Source organism: Fringilla coelebs, assembly GCF_963513975.1.
Source record: "Fringilla coelebs genome assembly, chromosome: 9".
NCBI classification, from domain to species: Eukaryota; Metazoa; Chordata; class Aves; order Passeriformes; family Fringillidae; genus Fringilla; species Fringilla coelebs.
In genome coordinates this window covers 18,380,958-18,400,690 of record NC_140067.1, presented here as the reverse complement: position 1 = coordinate 18,400,690, position 19,733 = coordinate 18,380,958, and the positions used below count along the sequence as shown (strand labels likewise).

General features: G+C 37.7%; 1 protein-coding gene across 3 annotated transcripts in view; it reads left to right on the top strand.

Annotated features, from left to right (window-relative positions):
- Positions 1 to 19,733, top strand: part of DPYD (dihydropyrimidine dehydrogenase) — a 335,424-nt gene that overhangs the window by 83,315 nt on the left and 232,376 nt on the right. For all 3 annotated transcript variants that reach the window (XM_084211421.1, XM_084211420.1, XM_084211422.1), the window contains exon 4: positions 8,776 to 8,863. In XM_084211421.1, coding sequence (XP_084067547.1) covers positions 8,776 to 8,863 — 88 coding nt within the window. The remainder of the gene's footprint in view (positions 1 to 8,775; positions 8,864 to 19,733) is intronic.

The window sequence follows — 19,733 nt, the reverse complement described above, 5'->3', positions numbered from 1 at the left end:
ATTGTGTCTCGTTCTATCTGTCCATTTGCTGAGGGGATGATGGTTTTGAATCTTTATTTTTTTAATAAATTTAGGGTAGAAAACCAAAGCCAAATAATTATCTTAAACATCAGAGCATGAAAGAAAATGCTACCTTTTTAAAAAGATGCCTGTATATTATAAACAGCATAACATTATTTTCTTATGACTAAAAAATGTACCAATTCTTTGCAGTGTAGAAAATCAGAATTGAAATAGCAGGCAGAGTTTCTTTTTTCTGGGTCTTGATGACTGAGCATATTAACAAGTTACAGTATCACTTATTAAGGTATGTTAAACAAACCTCTTCATTTGGAAAAGAGGATGAAAGGCAGTCCTTGTATACATGCAGTTTCTAGATAAAATATTAAATCTTAGAATCCTCTGCTGAATTCTCAGAGTTTGCAAAAGAGGGAAAAGACAGGAGTACTGGCACATGGTTCTCAAATCTGTGGCTGCAGCAATTTTAAGTGAGGAAGGGTGAGGACACTGGAGTGCTGGGAGCTCACTTCTGGAAGACTTGCACGAGGCTGGCGTAAGAAACTGCTTAATCCTTTTCATTATAAGCAATTGAATGGTCTGACTGGGTCCCACTGGGGGCTACATAAATTAAAATAGAGCACAGTTAAGCAATCTGATAATGAACTGGAGTGTTCATTGTCTGGAAGGACTGAGCTTGATTTACGAAGGAAACTCTGCCTTTCTTTCCAAGTTCTAAAACTTGGAAAAAGGTGGCCAGCTGGGGTCAATGACTTATCTCCTCCATTGGAAGAAGCATCTTTATCAGGTTTGCAGCGGAAAGGGGGCTGACCTCTCAATTTTCTCTGAAGTTCTGAACTGCAGTAGCAGCCAAAACAGGTAATTCTCTTTTGTTTCTGCAAATCTGAAAGCAAGAGCTATTGAAACCCTTAAAGCTTTTAGTTTTAATATGAAGTTCTATGATTTAATTTCTGCTTTTGCCTGCCTCCAGACTATACCCAGTGTAGGATCAAATGTACAGGTGACACCAACAGCAAAGCTAAAACATTCCTGGTCTTTTGCCCTCTTTTCTCCTCTTCTCCCACCTTCCTACCCCTTGCTAATATTAGCATCATGAATTGGGAAATGGTGGGGATGCATTATATGCAGAGATCAGTGCAGCCTGACTTTTGAGTAGCAGGGTTCTAGATCAGCATTCAGTCAGATCTGTGGATAATTGCAGGGTGAGAGCTGGGGATTTTTTTGGTGCTGAGATCCTAAAAAGGGAAGCTTTAGCTTATTATGCTGTTACTCTTTACCAAACCTAATTTTCCACAAAAGTTGTTTAAATCACTCTTCAGTTAATTGTGATAGAATTGCTGGCATGCCTAAATTGTTAGACTGATTGTGGTGCTGTAGTGAGGCAATCCATTTCTTCTGGGTTTGTAGTTTTAATTGAGGACATTTTCTTAAATTTTCAATTAATGCATTTTAGTTAGGTTATACTGTATCACAGATTGTTTATAAATGTTATTAAATTTAATCAATTTTTTCAGTGCAAATAAATGGTAGATTTGTGCTCCTGATATTGGTATATTGAACAGAGTGGTGTTTGTAAGATATGCATGGATGATGAAGGCATTTTGGGAGAAAAACATCTTTGACTAGACTTGTGAAGTGTATCTTTCCTGAAGTGAACCCAGAGGAGTTTTGTTGACATTAAGATGAAAAGACAACAAGTGTTTCACATTTTGGAAAGGTAATTTACGCAGGACAAGAATCATGCCACATAAAACTAATTTCTGATCTCCTAATCTCCTAAAACCCTAGAAAGGATGCTTGATTTAAGTAAAAAAATCTGTAACACTTCTGGGAGAATAGTCCAGGCGAAAGAAGATTATTGTGTACAGGACAAGCCATAATAAAAACTGTCAGTTCTGTCAACCTTTCTGTCTACGGTCTATAGAGGATTAAAAGGATATTGAACATTGTGTAACAGCTGTCTCTTATGTGAAAGGGATCACTGTTGTGGTGAACATAAATGTACCCGTTTAAAAAGCTCCATGAGGTGAGGTGTGGCTGGGCCACAAGTGGCTGCTTTGGCAGGTAAAGTGCTGCTTTCAAGGACTTGAAGAGCACACTGCGAGGTCTAATAGGTACTATCAGTGTTTTATCAACAAGTGGGTTTCTTGTGTGTCTTTTGCACTACTGGAGTAGTATGGGTACTATCAAGTTCATTGTCATAAGCAGGAAACTATATTGTGTTCTATGATGTTGAGAAAATACTAATCAATATGTAGTGTGAAATTTAATCAAGTGTTAACAGAAGTTGCAGATTGACTTTTAAGCATTTGGTTTTTGTAACTCTAAAAACTTCAAGATTTGAATAAAAATATTTTGTTGGCAACAATAAAACCTTTAACTAGCCATAGGTTTTTTGGGACAATTTAATGAATTTTGAATGTTGATTAATACTGTTGAAAACACAGCAATTTCATAATCCTTACCATGAAACAAGAAAAAAGGGGACCATGCTTAGAATTAATATTGCTGTTATGGATGGTTGAAATTACTTTCACCATCAATATTTAAAAAAATTGATTTCTAATATTTCAAAAGGATTAATCAGTTTTTCTGATTTGGCATCAGCTTATATACATGCTTTGTGCTGCAGTATTCTGTAAGTAGAACTGTGTTTTCTATTTTTAATCCCTCTAATTTATATAACAGCTTTATTCAGAAACATAAATTAGAGAAATGCAATTAAAGTAATATATACATTAAGTGGGTGAAAGGCAGCAATCTTTTTGCTTATATTGCAAAATGATGGGTGAAAAATTCTGTCCCCAGTAAGATGACAGGAGGAATTTAAGGAGAATATAACTTCCCATGAACTGTCTTGGAGCAGGCTGCTCCCCACAGTGCAATGCAGACAGAGCCCAGCTGTGTTCCCACTGCTCAGCAAGGGGTTAAGAGGAAATCCCACCAACCTGCTTTTCCTCCACTAGGCTCCATTTGTGCATCTGATTGCAGACCAAGATAGCTCTGTCCAAAGCATGCAGAAGACATGCCATTAGGCAATGACAGTTTTAGGGCAGAAACAGAGGTTTCTGGTGGGCTGAATGGTAGTTGACAGCAACTCAGAAGATGCACTGTAAAATGACTGGTGCACACTTTCCTACACCACTGTCATTGATACCTGATAACAGACAGTGTCTCCTTTATTGTATTATCAACATTGCCCATTGAAATGAAGTTTTGATGGAAGATGATAAAAAGTTAAAGGACAGAGAAGTTGAAAAGTTTCAGATGAATGGGGAAGAATAACTACGGAAAACAGGAAGACAGCCAAGCAGAAGCAAAGAGGAGAGGAGAGTTCCTGCACTCAAAGGGGATTCAGAAGTAGATGAGAAAAGAATTACAGCTGTGTAGAGAGCCAAAGAAGAAAAGAGAAGGATGAAGCATTGATGAATAGAATGATTTGGAGCCTATGTCCATATGATTCACCATCTCTTAAGTGTCCAAAAATAACCTTGTCTGTAAGTGCTGTTATTCTGCACTAGGGTAGGAGGTTTTTGTGTCTAAAGACTAAGTTTCAACTCTGATCATTTCTTCTTTTTGATAAAAAGCACCTCCCTTATGAGTCCTGTAACTGCCAGCAGCAATGCCACGTCTGTCTCTAATCCTGTAGAGTGCCTCTATATAAAATTTGCTTCTTCTAGTCATGTGAATTTACAGACAGAGAAGTAGTGCCATTTTTTATGGATCTGCAGAAGGCTTACAGGACTTTAGGTGACTGAAGAGGCAACAGCAACAGTGTGGGAGTCTTTCCTGCTTTCTTTAGATATGAACTAGGGTTGCCAATTTACGTGATACTGAATGTTTTGTTTCTTACATTTCCTGTGCATTGCTAACAGGCCAGGCAGTTCTCGCAAACAAAATTTTTCACATGTAATTCTGCAAAATAACCTAAAAGACTGCTGCCATTCACCCACTAATAAATATCCAGGACCAGGATATCTACTTGTCTGTATTGGCTGTGTTTGTACAGTTTCTGGTGCCCTTTATACTAGAGGTGTTTCTTAGATTTGTTTTTTCTGTAATCCAAAATTGTTTTCACAGTTGATTCTAATTTAAGATTTTGTTCTCTTTGCCACATTGTACTTTGCACAACTGTACTTTGCACTGTACATTGCACAAGAGAGTTCTTGGCCTTGCATGTGAGAATCCCTTTTTCTGTTTCTTGACTTCAAATATACCTGTATCATTTGTCTTTGGTACTCATCAGACCCAGGTATCAACTGTTATGGTGTTTTGATATTTAAACCTGGCAAAACATCTCCGAGTTACTTTATAATCCTTTCTTCCTCTCCATTGTGAAATGCAATGAACACAAAGACAAAAGAATGTGGGATTTTTCTTTGTGAATGCTAGTTTTGGGTGTGTGTTTTTTTGTTTCTCTGTTTTTAATTAGGGAAATAATGGCAGCTTTTTTTTTTTTTTCAGCTGCCAACAGTAAGTTTTCACCAATGGCTTACCATTTAAGTAGTGGATCTTTATCCTGGTGTCCCTTGCCTTTATTAAATGAGTCTATATATGTCCAAATCTCAGTTTACATTTGTCCTTCCCCCTCTTTCAGTACAGCAAGAAGCAAGACCAGATGGGGAGTACGGCTATAGGACTAGCCATAAGTAATTAAAGGATTGAACTTTAAGAGAAAAAGCTATGGAATGCTTTTCACTTCGGCCATCCAAGGCAAGGGGCAGTCAACTTGGGATTTAGATTTATTTGGAAAGAATAGATTAATTTCTTCCTGACATGCAGCCTTCTTATCTCAGTGCTTACTGTCCCCAGCTCAGGGTTTAGAGTGGTGCAAGAGACTTGGAACCAAGAAGAACTTTGGGTGGGTCAAAGTTGGGTCTCCTGTTCATGCTGACCTCTTATTTACTGGGTGCAGTTAGTTCTGCCATTCTCTTAAAGTTCATTGACCAAAGCCTCAGAAAGTACATATAGACCTTCACTGGGGCTATTTCTTGGAGTAGTGAATAAAGTTTTAGAAATTTCTTCAAGTACTAGAGCTGGAAGCCTTTTTTCAAAATGACTGTTTGTGTCCTGCAGAAATGAATTAGGATTCAATTTGCTTCTAAACCTCTGTCAACAGTAACCATAATAAAGGTTATTTGCTCTGTTTTGTGATACATGAAGATTTGATGGGTTATCAGCTACAATTTGTTGAGGAATATTACTCCAGATTATCTGTTTCACCCCCGGTCTTTCAGCATTCATGTGCTTGCACTTCAGGTGATGTTATTGCCAGTTACATAGACAATTGTTCACTGCATTTTTAGGTAACAATACAACTAAATTGTCCTTTGTTTGAAAGCAAAAGTGTGTTAAGAGCTGGCCTATACCTGGAAATGGGACTTTTGGTCAGATATTTCAGCTTTAAAATAAAATATTGGGTAATATTCCAACAACTGTACAACAAAAGCTATTAACGGAAGATTATCTTGGCAATGGCTTCCTTTTCTCTTCTGCAGTACAAATATTGTGGTGTTGCCTTATTGATGGAAATTAATGTGAAGTGAATGTGGTGACTTTTAAGATTCAAAACAGCCTATGTTTCTAAAGGAAATGCTGTTCCATGAGCAATAGGAGAAGAATCCATAATATAGGGTGTTTTCTGATAGTTGGTTGGATTTTTCCTATATTTTTACTAAGAAATGCTGAGATATATATTCTCAGATTAGCACAGGTCCATAGGTAGTCCCAAATGTTGTTTGTTTGGGGTTTTTTTGTAATGAGCATGCACCTCTTCATTTAATTCGCTAGGAGCTAATGGCTGAATTAGAAGCATTTAATCTAAATTTCTAATTTGTTTACAATATTTTGAACCAAAATCATAGTAATAAAATAACCTTGTAAAATGAAAGGTAGGATTTCTCAGGGTGGGAGGACAGTTGAAGAAAAAGAAAGGATGTATAATGCTCAATGTTTTTCCACTGGGGTATGCACATGTGGAACTGAAGCTCATGGTAATTTTTGGTGTGCTCCCTTAAGCAGGATATTTTGCCTGTGATTTTTGAAAGGATCAATCACTTGCAGCAATTTATGTAATAACGTTCTGGTGTGTGACTCTACTACTTTATTTATTCTTTTTGCCTGATTTGCCAGAATGCAATACCTTTGCTCCTTCTTACAGTAAATTCACTCTGTGATATCTGTGATGGTATGGTCAAAGGATAATTTATTGTCAGATAGAAAAATAGGTCAATACTAATGTCACTTCATGATCAACCCCCCAAGTTTAATAAAACACCTCACCAGCATGCATTCAGCACAGTGCTTGATGTTTTATTAGGACTACAGTACCTTACAGTACCTAGCTATAGCAGGCATGTAATTACTGAGCTGTCATGGTGATAAGTGGGATTAATGGCAGCCTGGTGCACTTTAGTCTGCAGAGTGCCTGGAAGATGGTATTATTATAAGAGAAAGTCTGGACTGGCATATTCATGGCACCCTCCCCTCCTCCCCAAAGCTCACATTCAAGTTTGCGTTACCTGCCCCTCCCAGCAGCTGACATTTTCAACAGCTGTTATTTGTGAAGCAGCTCAAAAATCAAAAGAGAAATAATTTGGTAAAGATGCTTGCTAGTCTGAATGAGTAATCTGTACACATCTTATCCTGCCAGGTGCCATGCAGTTTTGACATGAGATTGTTCTATATATAATCCACAGAATGCACTTTATGTTCACTGGGCGTCCTCTGATTTTGAATACAGGACTGTTGTATTTTAAAGAAAACATCACTGAGGAAAGTGAAGAGTAAACAATTTTAATGGAATTAATGTCTTTTTTAATTGCATGATTTTTGAGTTCTGTTATTTCCTTTATTGCCTTCACAGGCAAACTGCTTATCTGAGTCCTCATAGTGGTGTTATTTTGTCTAGTGCATCTCCTTTTTTGCTGCCTTCTAGTATGAGAACTTTGCTTTTTTTTTTTTAAGAAGTGAAATTCTTGTTTGCTTAGAATGCTAAAAGCATCCTCTTGACTCAATGTTCTGGCCACAACCTTTTGAGGTCTCCCTGTCCCACTTTTCCTTGTTAAGCCCTTTTGAACATGTACCTGTCACAGGTAGTGCTGGGCTGTGTTTTGTTCAGCTGCCACAGCTAAACCTGCCGATTTTTTTCTGACATCCCACCTAGCTGAACTAGTAACCCAGTGTGGTGTTGAACCCCGGTTTGGCTTCTGCAGGTTTCCCATCTCTTGGAGCCTGTGAGCTCTGTTTACTTTAAGTATATCCTCTGGGGACTTTTTTTAATGACTAGTCTCGTGAGAAAATCCAAACAGCCACCACCACATGTGCCTTCAAATTTTTCTGGTGCCATATTGTCTGCACTACCCAGCTAGATGATAATGAATAATAAGATGAAAGGCTGATTAATCTTTTCCTTAACTAGCTTTCCCTTCTCTTGTATTCCACCCTAACTATAAAAATGACAACAAAACAAACCCTGATGTGTGTGATTGACAAAGTCAGAACAGTATTTGGCTGCAGGTATTCTAGTCTTTTATTTCCTTTTAATGTAATCTTAATTTCTTTGCATATAATCCACTGGCCTCTTGCAGTTTTTCTCTGTTTTAAAATACTCTGTCCCTGACAGTTCCACAATGTTGTTACCTAGCACTGAATAAGAATAATAAAGGGAGACTTGTGGAACTTATGCATCTGGGCTCAAATAATATGGAAAGATCAAATTTTATTTCATTTTACATATATTGTTAAATCCACAATTTGCATTAATTCTGACTGTTAACAAAGTATCAAAAGAGCATCTGGAATAACCTAATGAATTCTGAGACAAGTAGTGAGCCGTTTGACCTGTGATAATCATTGATCTATAAAACCAAGGCTGTGTTCTAATACCTTTGTGCCTAATAGAGAACAATTTTACTCCTTCAGCTGACTTTTATCTTTTTTTTAGTTGTGCTTAATGCTAGTTGTGTAAACTGTCCTGAGGACTTAATCCTTAGATGGAAATGGTGCAAGCAACCAGATCATCATACCCCCACGTATGACTATGCAGAAACAGAAAATCAATCTTTATTACTTAGGATGTTTTGTCACCTTATTGCTTAGTTAGATTTTGTCATTAGAAATGACAGGAAGAATGTCTTAGAGATTTGGTTGGGAGTATGTATAAGACTTCTGAATTGTTTTCAGAAGTCACAGACTTATCACAGGAAATTCATAGAAAAGTGACTTGAAAATTCATCAGCTATTCTTATTCTTTGGACATACAGTAAAAAGTAATTCCTTCCTTTGTGGAAATACTGTTGCTTTTGTATGTCTGATGGTCCAACACTCAGCATTTATTCCATAAGGAAACTTCCAGAACTTAGTTAATAAATTTAGGTTTACAGCACAGGTGTTTTCAAATAGAAAAATGAACTTTTTTCAGAAGTCAGAAGTTTAGCAGTCATGGTTTCCAGGGAAAAAAATTACCTCTATGTAATTTGAGGGTTTCCTAATACTTCAACAGGTGTTGTCTGTGTGCTTCTAAATGATACCCACTGCCTTCCTATGTAAAGTGCAGTCAACAAGACATAACTAATCTCTGTTGATGACCCTCAATAATGATCATGTTGTGCTTTGAGATTTTAAATAGAAATTTTATATAAGTGTTTTGCATTAGCGCTTTGTGACTTATTTTTAGCATGCTAACTTGAAAACCTTATGCTATTGGCAGCACTTGTATTCCATGTCTCCTTGACACATTTTCTTTTGTTCCCATAGATGTTTAAAGTGTGCAGATGCCCCCTGTCAGAAGAGTTGCCCAACTAATCTGGACATCAAGTCATTCATCACAAGTATTGCAAACAAGGTAAAGTTGGGCTTGCAGTTGTACATGGCAGGAGATAACAGCAGTTACTTGCAATTTTGTGGGTGAGATTGCATTTCGAGGCTTATCTTTGTAAAGTCTTCAAAATAAAGCGTTTAGAACAGACATTTTGAAGTTTGAGTCAGCTAATTTTGATTATTTTTCTTTCTGTTCTGTGCCTGTACAGATAGTGTATACTGCAGATCTATTTCTTCATGTCACTTTTTCTATAAAGTTTTTGGTTTTGGTGGTTTTCAAATACAATGATATTTGAAAACATGAGCATTATAATGTCATTATTTAACCTTTCTGCTGCCTGAGGTATTGCAGTTACAAACCTCTCCTTTAATTAAAGGTGTGTGTAGGGGTCTTGGTGGTTTTCTATTTTGTTGTTTTTTAGAAGTGATCATAATTTAAATTTCATATGGGCAGAAATTTGATATAAAAATGATAACCTCAAGGAATATTATCTTGTCCTTTATAGTAAGAGGCTCTGTTTAATGGAAGTGTAGTCACTCACTGGGACTGTTATACCACAGGAATAAATGGGCCCCCCTCTTTGGAGGTACTGTACCTTTTCTTAATAGGCTACTCTATGATGATCATAATGAAATCTTAAAAACATTATTCTGAATTGTGATTTACAAATTACTTTTAATGGTCATAAATAGAAATAAATAAAGGTTACTGCAAAGTTGGTGTGAATTATTAGGACATCTGGGATAGCCTAGAGATGACTGGATATTGGTTGACCCATACTTCTTAAAGCTTACTTTGTATGTGGAATCATCAGCTGCCATGTGACTTACATCTGTATGAACCCAACTAGGCTCATAATCTATTGAGGGTGCTATAAAGGTTATCTGTCTGCTTTTTATGCTCTAACCTGTCTCACTGTTACATGCATTTGAGAGGGCCAACACAGGTACCACTGAGTGAAGTGGGTGGCCAACAGCATCACTTCCATGTGCAAGTGAACAGCCACATTGGTTTTACTAAACTGGGTGGTTACGGAGAAGACACCAGTAAATCCTGCACCTTAACAAGACGCGTTAGGCTAAGGAGGAGATAATAAAATGTGTGTATCAATTATCATGTAACTGCATGTTGCTGTGGTTTGCACTAATTGGCATTTTGCCCAGTGTATGCATATAGACTGTTTCATAGATAATCTGTATCCTGTCACCACTGCATTTATTTTCATGAATGTAGGCATCTGTTTGCAACCACAGTATAGTTTGTGGAATATTGCTGCTTGTTACCTCTTCAGGCATCGTGAAGCAGGCAAACCAAGCAGAGGAGGTACAAGGAAGTAATGGAACTGCTACTCTCTGTCTCATCTGCCTGTATCAGGAATAGTGTGGCCAGCAGGAGCAGGAAGGTCATTCTTCCCCTATACTCAGCACTGGTGAGGCCACACCTGGAGTGATGTGTCCGGTTCTGGCCCCTCCATTTGGGAAGGACCTTGAGATGCTTGAGCGCGTCCAGAGGTGGGCAGCGAGGCTGGTGAGGGCTTGGAGCACAAGCCCTGTGAGGTATGACTGAGGGAGCTGGGCTTGTTTAGCCTGGAGAAAAGGAGACTCAGAGGTGACCTTATCACTCTCTGCAACTCCCTGAAATGTGGTTGTAGCCAGGGGAGGGTTGGTCTCTTTCTCCAGGCAGCTGCTGACAGAACCAGAGGACACAGTCTAAAGCTGTGCCAAGGGAAATATAGGTTGGATATTAGAAAAAAAGTTTTTTATGGAAAGAGTGATAAAGTACTGGAATTATCTGCCTGAGGAGGTGGTGGAGTCACCATCCCTGGATGTGTTTAACAAAGATTGGATGTGGCACTCGATGCCATGGTTTAGTTGAGGTGTTCGGGCATGGGTTGGACTCGATGATCTTGAAGGTCTCCTCCAACCTAGTGATTCTGTGTGATACTGTGTACATAGTACTATAGTTTGTTTAGGAAATCTAAAGCAAATTTTATGGAAGTATTTCACCAGGATGGTCTTTTCTTGTGGAGGATTAATTATGCTGCTTTGGGTAGGATAGGTTGATATGTTTTTGAGGTAAGAAAAGGGGCCTATTTATCAAAACATAAAGCTGGGAATAAGCAACCAAGGAAGATGGATTGAAGCCTGCAAGAGAGGATGTCAGAAAAAGAACTACCACCAGCAGCTACCTGGTGCAATAAATTTGGTGGGTATCTTAGACTCTGACAGCCCCCAAAATAGGATGCCTCTTTGTAAAGTGGAAGTTTTTTAAAAAGCAAATTAATTTTGAATTCTGTGTTTCTGTTACAGAGCAGAGACAATAAAACTGGGATGACTGCAGAGCTTTGAGAGTTGTGTTTTGGCAGTGCTGTACTGGAATAACATTAATAAACTGCCTTGAAGGTTTGAAGTAGTCTTTGTCTTGCTGAAGCCAATGAATACATGCTTACTGATTGTAATAGGGCGGATTTAACCTGTTAGACGGTCAGTGAGGTGGATCAACCCTACAGAATTTGGGTTGTTTGATGATGACTTTTCAATCCTCCTGGAAGCTACAGATGTGTGGTAAGGCACTGGCTTTGCTCTGAGCAGGTGACCTGATCGCTTGGTGTTTTATCAGAATATCTTGCTCTAGAAAGTATTTCTCTTGGTAGATATAACTTTTTTTTGTGGGGAACCCAGAGTATCTTAGGTTACTGAAATGTAATAATTTTGGACTCTGTCCCTACCTGTCAATATCTTCTGTATCCACTCTGAAACTTATGATAAAAGGTATAACACGGCTTTGGTAGCTGCTTTTACCTCATGTTTATGTCTGGTTGTTGTGTAACCAGCAGGAAACATTCACACACAGGAAGTTTTGAAAAGTTGGATATTTGGTTTCTGCTGTTCAAGATGTTAGGATGGAAAATTGCATGCCTAAATCAGCACTGCTTCTGTTAATTCAAGTTTCAAGTGTGAGTTTACATGCAGTCTTATGCTCTTCTTTCTCTCCTTACCCTATAAGAAGAAATCTTACATGGCGCGATTGTGGAAGCATTTCTCTGCAAGAGCTCTAATGCTCACTTTGAAACTAAACAGCCAGAAAACCAAACCAAAAGAAAAAACCTCCTAAAATTAGAAGTTAGTAAAACCCCCAGGGGGACAGGCTTAGCAAGTAGCTGAATTCATGGGCTGAGAAACAGGACTAGAGAGTCCTGCCTGCACATGGCAGGGAGTTTGGAGCTGGATGGTCTTCAAGGTCCCCTTCCAACGCAAACCAGTCTGTGATTCTGTGTTTTTAACCTCCGTGTCAATGGCTGTGCCTCCTGTAATCTGTGTCCCAAGCAACTTCAGGAAACTAACAGTGCTGAGGGAACCCAGCCTTGACTTGATGGCTGCAGTCTGCTGGGTTGAATTTTCCTTTCCTGCATTTTGAATCTCCTTGCTTTCTGTCAAAGGTACAAGGTGAAGTTGTGAGGGGGGTATCAAAAGCTGAAATGGTTCACCTGAAATCATGACCTGGCAGAATCTATGTAAGAGCCCGCTACCATGGCTGCTCCTGTGGTGTCCTTTGCTCTCTTTCATTCTGCTGCTATGGTGGTACCTGCACCATTCAGTTTTAGAGCAGATAGAAGACAAGAATAATGTGTTTTTGAACACTAAAACATATAATTTATAATTTTGATAGTTTTTAATGGAACCAGTAAGTAATTTTTCACTTTGTTATGCATTTTGCAGAACTTCTGTTGAAATACTAAGTTAGATATTATCATTCAGCAGTCTGAATATTCAGCTTGATGAAAATTTCTGTATTATTGTCACTGAAGTTCTTACTTAAGATGATCAAGGATATTTTGCATGTCATTGAAAATCATTTTCAATATGATAAATTTGTTTTTGCTGTTTTCATCTTGTAAATAAACTTCTATTTCTAATCCAAAAGCTTATGAATATGTATGATAACTTCTAGAAGAAATAAATAGGTGAACATTCAGGTGTAAGAGGTCAATAGATTCAGGGAATTGGGGTACATTTTCTAGACTTACTGAAGATTTATGTCTGAATCTGTCATCACTCAATTGAGAAACTTGCTTCAGCTGCTTACCCTTCTACCTGTTTAGAGAAGATTGTGTTCAATAAATTCCCTGTCCTTATTCTTGTGTAAGCAGTATTGCACGCAGGTATTTATTTAAACATGATTCATTATTAATATAGACTATTTAGACAGCAGTAAACTGAAAATGAATTACTTTGTCAGGTATTGAAAAGCTCTATTGTATGTGGTTTGTTTTGTTGGGAAGTGGCTATAGCAACCATAAAGGGTCAGGGATTCTTGTTCTCTTAAGCCTGAGGCTTTTTAGATATTTACAGGCCATGTACAATGTAGCTGTTCTGGCTGTTCTGCCATTAGACCTGAGCTCTGAAGTAGAAGAGGGACAAGGGAGGAGGGTTGTTTCTGGGTTGAGAGGGTAATTGAATTGCCAGACTCAATGAGCCTTGAGCCTCTTTGAGAGAAAGGATGTCACTTATGCTGTATTGTGTTAGCTGCTGTGACTCAGTAGAGTTTAGGCCACAACTTCCATTCTCTTTTTCCATACAAACTGGATTACAACTCCACTTTATAAAGGTACAATCTATTCCATTGTGTCTTCCCAGTTCGTGTTTCTCAGTTCATAAAGACCGCTTGCAATTGTGTCTCTCAGAGATCAGACTTCAAATTCACCAGGCACACGTTACTATTTTTGTTTCCAAACATCAGAACATGACAAACAAGAATTCTGACTTCCAGCTGTCCTATTTAAATACCACCACATTGCAAAACCTGTATTTCTTGCTTTATAATGAACAAGTGCTGTAATAGTTGTTCATTTCTTTAAAAAGACAAAAAAAGAAAGTCCAAACGTGTTCAACTGCTGCAGTAGAAGCTCTTCCCCCAGCCTTGAAGTAGTACCAGGAATGATTTTAGGATTTTATGCCTTCCTTTCCCTGTGTTGATATGTCAAAGCAAGAAGGAATTTTTAAAATGGAGCTTTAGCACTTGTCATCCTTTAGGACTGGCACAAGCAAATGTTTTACAGCAGCAGAAAATCCTGCAATTTCCCAGAAGCATCTCTCAGCCTGAACACTTGTAGGGTGTGCAACTTTTCTCCTCAGCAAAACTGTGCCAGAGAAGCGGCCCCTTAGAAAGTAGCAGCCCCTCACATGCTTTACCTTTGAACTGCTCAGTGAGAGTCTTGGAGCTTTTTGTTATCAGATGCCTTTATGGTTTGAGTAGTAGCATTGAAAAATAACTCTTGGTGCACACAGGAGTATCAACTTTTGTTACACAGCACAGGCATAAGGAATGAGTGACTCAGCCTTTACAGTCTCAGTCAGTAATGAAGAACTGGGGGTACAGAAGTATCTTTTTTGTTATCTGTACTCATAGATCTCACTTTGTTACTGTAGCCCTCTGTGAGTAGCTCTCACGATTTTATTTCAAGCCATGCATTTTTACAATGATTCCTGACATTGACTGTACAGTTTTTTCTGTGTTCAGAAAGGCCATCTTCTCCCTCATCCCTTAATAATAAAGATAAACTGGTGTGCACTGACACATCAACTCTTTTTAACAGACTGTATGGAGGCCAACATTAGAAAAAGAAAAACAACAACAAAGAACCCAGTGCCCCCCCAAAAATCCCAAACCAAATGAAAACTCCACATTGGAAAACAAACTCAAAAACCAACCCAATCCCCAAAATCAGCAAAGCCATGCTGCCCTCTGGCTAAAAGGTAAAAGGTTGTCCCTGGGCTGTGCAGAACGCTGGGAGGGAAATGGAGGAGGGAGAAATTAATGTCAGGAACAGTACAGATAAACTTGTGGAACACAGGGAAAGTTTTAGGATTTCAATAGAATCTTTAGGTTTAAATTAAACCAAAGAAAATTTTGGATTTTAAAGACTGAAATTCTGTTTTTTCAAAGGAGAAATCAGAGAGGGAGCAAACTGGAAGACAGAGAAGGACACCAAGAGATAAGGGTAAATCTGCAGTTTGGGAGATTGAGGGAGTAAAGGAAAATGTGTTTGTGGTAATACACTAGAAATAAGAAAAATGAAAAGTGTGTAGACAGAGGAAAAGATGATACAAAAAGTTGTGGAATTGCTAAGAGAAAATAAATGAAGAGAAGATTGCCACAGAGAAAGGGTGTTGAGAGACATAGGATTATGACAGGTGAGAAAAACAGAATGATGGGGGTTTTTTTGTGCCAGAGGAACTCTTGACTAAATTAACAAAAGACATCTATATGCCATTGCAAAGACTGTAGAAAACGACGAGTCACAGTTCATATGTAAAATACTGTAGGTGGGGTACTGTTAATACAATGAAGGATTGTGGAAGTCAGAAAGCTGCTAGGTGACTGGTAATAATTATATACAGATAATCACAATTAATCTTTCAGTACTACTTTGAGGCCCCAGGTTTTTCCAAAGGGCTGTTTTATTCAGCCTTCTCTGTTAATCGTAGTATATTTCAGGTCACTAAATAAAATAGTAACGAAAAAAATAATTTAAAAGAAAAATTAGGAATGATGTTAAATTGATGAAACAGTGACTTTTCTTGAGATGTCTGTTTGTACTTAGTGTAATGGAATGGCTGACAGCTGGTTTCAGTCGCCGTAGTGTAATTATGTAGAATAGACTTTTGCGATGACACTATGTCAATTAAGGAATCTCTCACATTCTAGACTACAAAGGACAAAATGACAGTACAAGATATTTCTTCCGTTCTTTTTCATAAAAAGATAGTGACACTGTGTGAAATTACAGTCCTGTTATGGTGACACAAGTCAAATGATGTGAAAGATTTCTGGATTGATTAAAAATCATCAGCATTATAATATAGAATATGTATGATTTGATAAGTTGCTGTTATGTTTTGTTCATTCTTCTTTGGAAGATATTTGGGGGGGCTGACAGACTGAGGGCGTTTCTTGTTATATTTGAACTGGTGTGTGTCAGTGTGAAAAATGCTCCTTATATAACAACGTACTTTAAAAAGTGACTCTTCGGTCTGTGGAAATGTTTTAATCCAATACATTTTGAGTAAATTTTCAAGACATTGCAGAACATGAGCTAGAATAGAAGGTGATGATATTTTTCCATGCATTTTGCTATGTCTCCCTTTTTTAAACTTGAATCCAGATGAAAAAGAAACTATGACTATTCTCTTCTTTCCTTTTAAAGTATTCACGCTGTCTCCAAATTCTGATAAAGTCAGTGTATTAATTTTTATTACATAAAGCATAATAATGCATATTCTTTAGGGTTTTTTTTAGAAAACTGAAATATCAAAACGCCTTGAAGCATAATGAATTTATTTGAAAAGCTCTTGAATTGAATTGAAAGAAAGGATGCTATAAGCATTTCCTGATAGTAAATGCAATTTCTTCTGGTCTCTCAGTATTGATCCTATGTGTTTTAATAGATTTTTTCCAAGTAAAAAACAGTCTAATTTGCATGCAAATTATATAATGCTTCCAAATGATACATGTGGAGATTCTCTTCTGCCTGTTTTCCTCTGATTATTGATATCTGTTTAAGGCTTCTTTTTGTTCCCTATGTTAGCAATGTAGTATTTATTGACATTTTGTTGTAGGAAACCACAAACCATCTTATCCAGTTAGATTAATTTATTTCCATGGAAATGCACAGGAAAAAAGATTCTATGAACAAAGGCAGGAGCAGACATTTATCTCATTAAAAAATTCAGAAACATTCTGGTTTTAGCCTTGCTTCCTCTGTGACGTCTGTAAGAAACTGGCCAACTGAGTCATCTTATTATTTAAACATCTACAAAAATTACTCCAAACTGTTAAGGTAGCTTGCATTATTCCGTGCACTGTCATTTTAATGAAGCCAGCCTCCCTTTAATTATGATCCTTTCTCATGTACAACATGTGCCTAGTTACCAGCCTGCCAGGTCTGCATCTCTGCATATCTATTTTATATGCAACCTACTACACACTAGTTTTGTAAAATGAAGTGATCAATATTTTGTTTTAAATGTGAATATTCTATGAATATTTTACTTTTGATGTCACTGATGAATAAAATGATCATTAATTCATGCTTTCAGCTTAAAAAGGATAAAGCTGTGTAAGCAAAATATGTTTGTGTAACTAAACATTTAAGATATTATACACATTCTACAAACTCTCATTTATTACTGTGCTACCATGCTTTGTAGTTTTGTAACGCAGTTTGCATAACACCACTCAGTGGAACTTACTAGACTTACTGAATTTATCTGTCAGTTTTTGTCAAGTATTGTAAAACATTTTTCTAATTTTTTGGTATGTTAGATAATTACACAGTAAAGATAGGATAAATGATTAAATAGAAGGACAAAAAGAGGAAGCAGAGCCAGGCACATGCAGCCCTGCCTAGAGCCCAGCCTCCACACTGCACCCTGCCCTGGCAGGCAGGAGGTTTGCAGGCGGACTTGCCCTCGAGGCACTGCACAGTTGTGGTAGCAGCACATGGCAATATCCTTTCATGGGAGTGAGCAGGAGCAGTGGCAATGGGAACGGTGCTTACACTGATCTTCAGGAAGGTAGAAAAGGAGAATAAGGGAACTGGCCTCTTCTGAGAAAATGCTGTAAGTTTACCTTTGTTGAAATTAGCGCAGAGTAATTGTGTTTTGGCAGACTGTGAAACCAAGTCCAGTCCGAACCTGTGCTTCCATTTCATCTCTAGAGGTGCCCACGTTAGCACAGTGGGAACACACTGGTGAAGCAGTGCAGAGGTCTTGCCCTGCTTTTCTCAAATGTGACTGTCCTTTTGATTTATCATTAAAAGTATTTTAGGTGCTAAGACTAGAAGATATATGCCGGTTGATACAATTTATTTAAGGTCTTAATATTTAGCATGGCAATGTGCACTATGTAGTTTTTGATATTCTTATTTGAAGAAAATGCAGTTCCTTTTTTTCTCAGGTGCTACCACTACCAGTGCCAGCTTCAGGAACTCATGATCATGACAGCAATATCTCAAAACTTCCCAAATCAGGTCTCTATCTTATATACTCAATCATGTTTCTCCCAAAGTAAGAGTTCAGCAGTAGCTGGCCTTATTCCCATGGAGTGTTCAGTTCCAGCTTCCTTCTTACCAAACTCTGATATGGTGTTCTGAGATGGATTTCCTTAGATATCCCCTTAATAAACTGTGATCTTGGTCCTATATCCCTACTGACCCTGGGCACTTTCTCTCTGAAATCAATTGTGCCCTGTGTTTCTGTAGCATAGCTGTGCTCAAAGTTTGGTTTGAGCTTTGAAAAGAAGTAAGATGTGCCAGCTGTGTTGATGTTGTATTGGTGCTTTCAAGTGTGAGAATATACTTTATATATGTAAGAAAATTAATTTTAAAAAAAAGAATATTTAACAGCTTTGCTTTATAGGCATAATAACTAGGTCTGTATATAGATTTTAATTACAAAGCTGAAAAATGTAGACAGTCCTTAATGAAGTTGCTTAAATCTTAATGCACTTTGTTTCCATTGAATCAGAGTTGAAGATAATAAATGTAATGATACTGGGCAACACAGGAAGGAAAACTGTAAGTCTAATATGTGTGAAACATAAAAGAGAACAAAAGTTCATTGAAAACCATTTTCTCTTTGAGTTAGTGAGAAAAATAACCAGCACTAATTTGTAATTATTCCTTTAGAGTAGAAGAAAGGAATGGCTAGATGTAATTGCCTGAGGAACAGCCATCTAATGCCACTTAAGATGCTGCAGGGTAACTAGGATGGTCTCATTGCTGCTTTGGAAAGATGTGGGTCTCCTGCATTGATTTTCACCTCTGCTGTCTGCAAATTTGTGCAGTGACATCCCCAATGTAACTGGACTTTTGTAATTTGCTGCCAAATTGAGCTTGCAGTGTCTTTACAGGTTTTTTTTAAGCATCCCTAATAATCTCTGATATTAAAACAGTATAATAATCTGGAAGAGCAAAACTGTTTGCTAATATGTACAATTCCATTTTAACTAATACTCCTTTACATTGGAATAAATGAGAATTGGGGGTAATAAAATGTCTTATGAGTCACCACAGGGGAAATGACTGAAGGTTCTTCAGAACAGTTGTACAAAGGGGCTCCTGTTCAGCCAGGATTAGAATTTCAGCGGGGTTTAATGCTGTCTAGGCAGCTGCTTTGTGTTTCCAGGTGATAGACAGGGGCTCGTGGTTTGTAGTAGACCAGCAGCTGTAAGCAAGGAGTCCAGTTGCATTTGCAAATACATTTCTTGAATGTTGGCATTTTCTTGGTAATTTCTGCGTGTGTCTGTATGATCTGGTTTAACTTTAGAGAACTGCATGCTCAGTCTAATAATATGCCTGTAGTGAATTTGAACTTCCCAAACCAAAATCTTTTTACCCATTGTTGGTTAAATTGTCAGATCTTTTTATTCCTAAGTGGATTCTTACCCTGTGTGGCAAATTAAACAATATGATTTTATTAAGGTAGGTGCAGAACTGCCTACAGTAGTTCTCTCCCTTTAAATGACACTTCAGGTCACTCCTGGCATTTCCTCTGATTCTTCTTCTGAAGACAATTAACTAGCTGAAAAAAGCAGCAGAGGTTGTTTTCTCATGGCATCAGACACTGGGAACTTCCTAAAGTCCATTCCTTAGAGTTTTAGTATGGAAAGAAGCCCTGCTAGTTCTCATATAGCTGGTGACTATGCTTTTTCTGAAGAAGTCCTCTGAATATTGAGAATCTTTGAAGTTGTGAATTGTAGTTAACATCTTTAATTAGTTACCTGGTTTATGATTTAAGGAAACAGGAGAATAAGTTTTTTCCCTGATCAGTATGTGTTGAGAAAAAAAAAAAGATCAAAAAAAATGTGCTAGTGCAATATCTGCAGGTGGCTA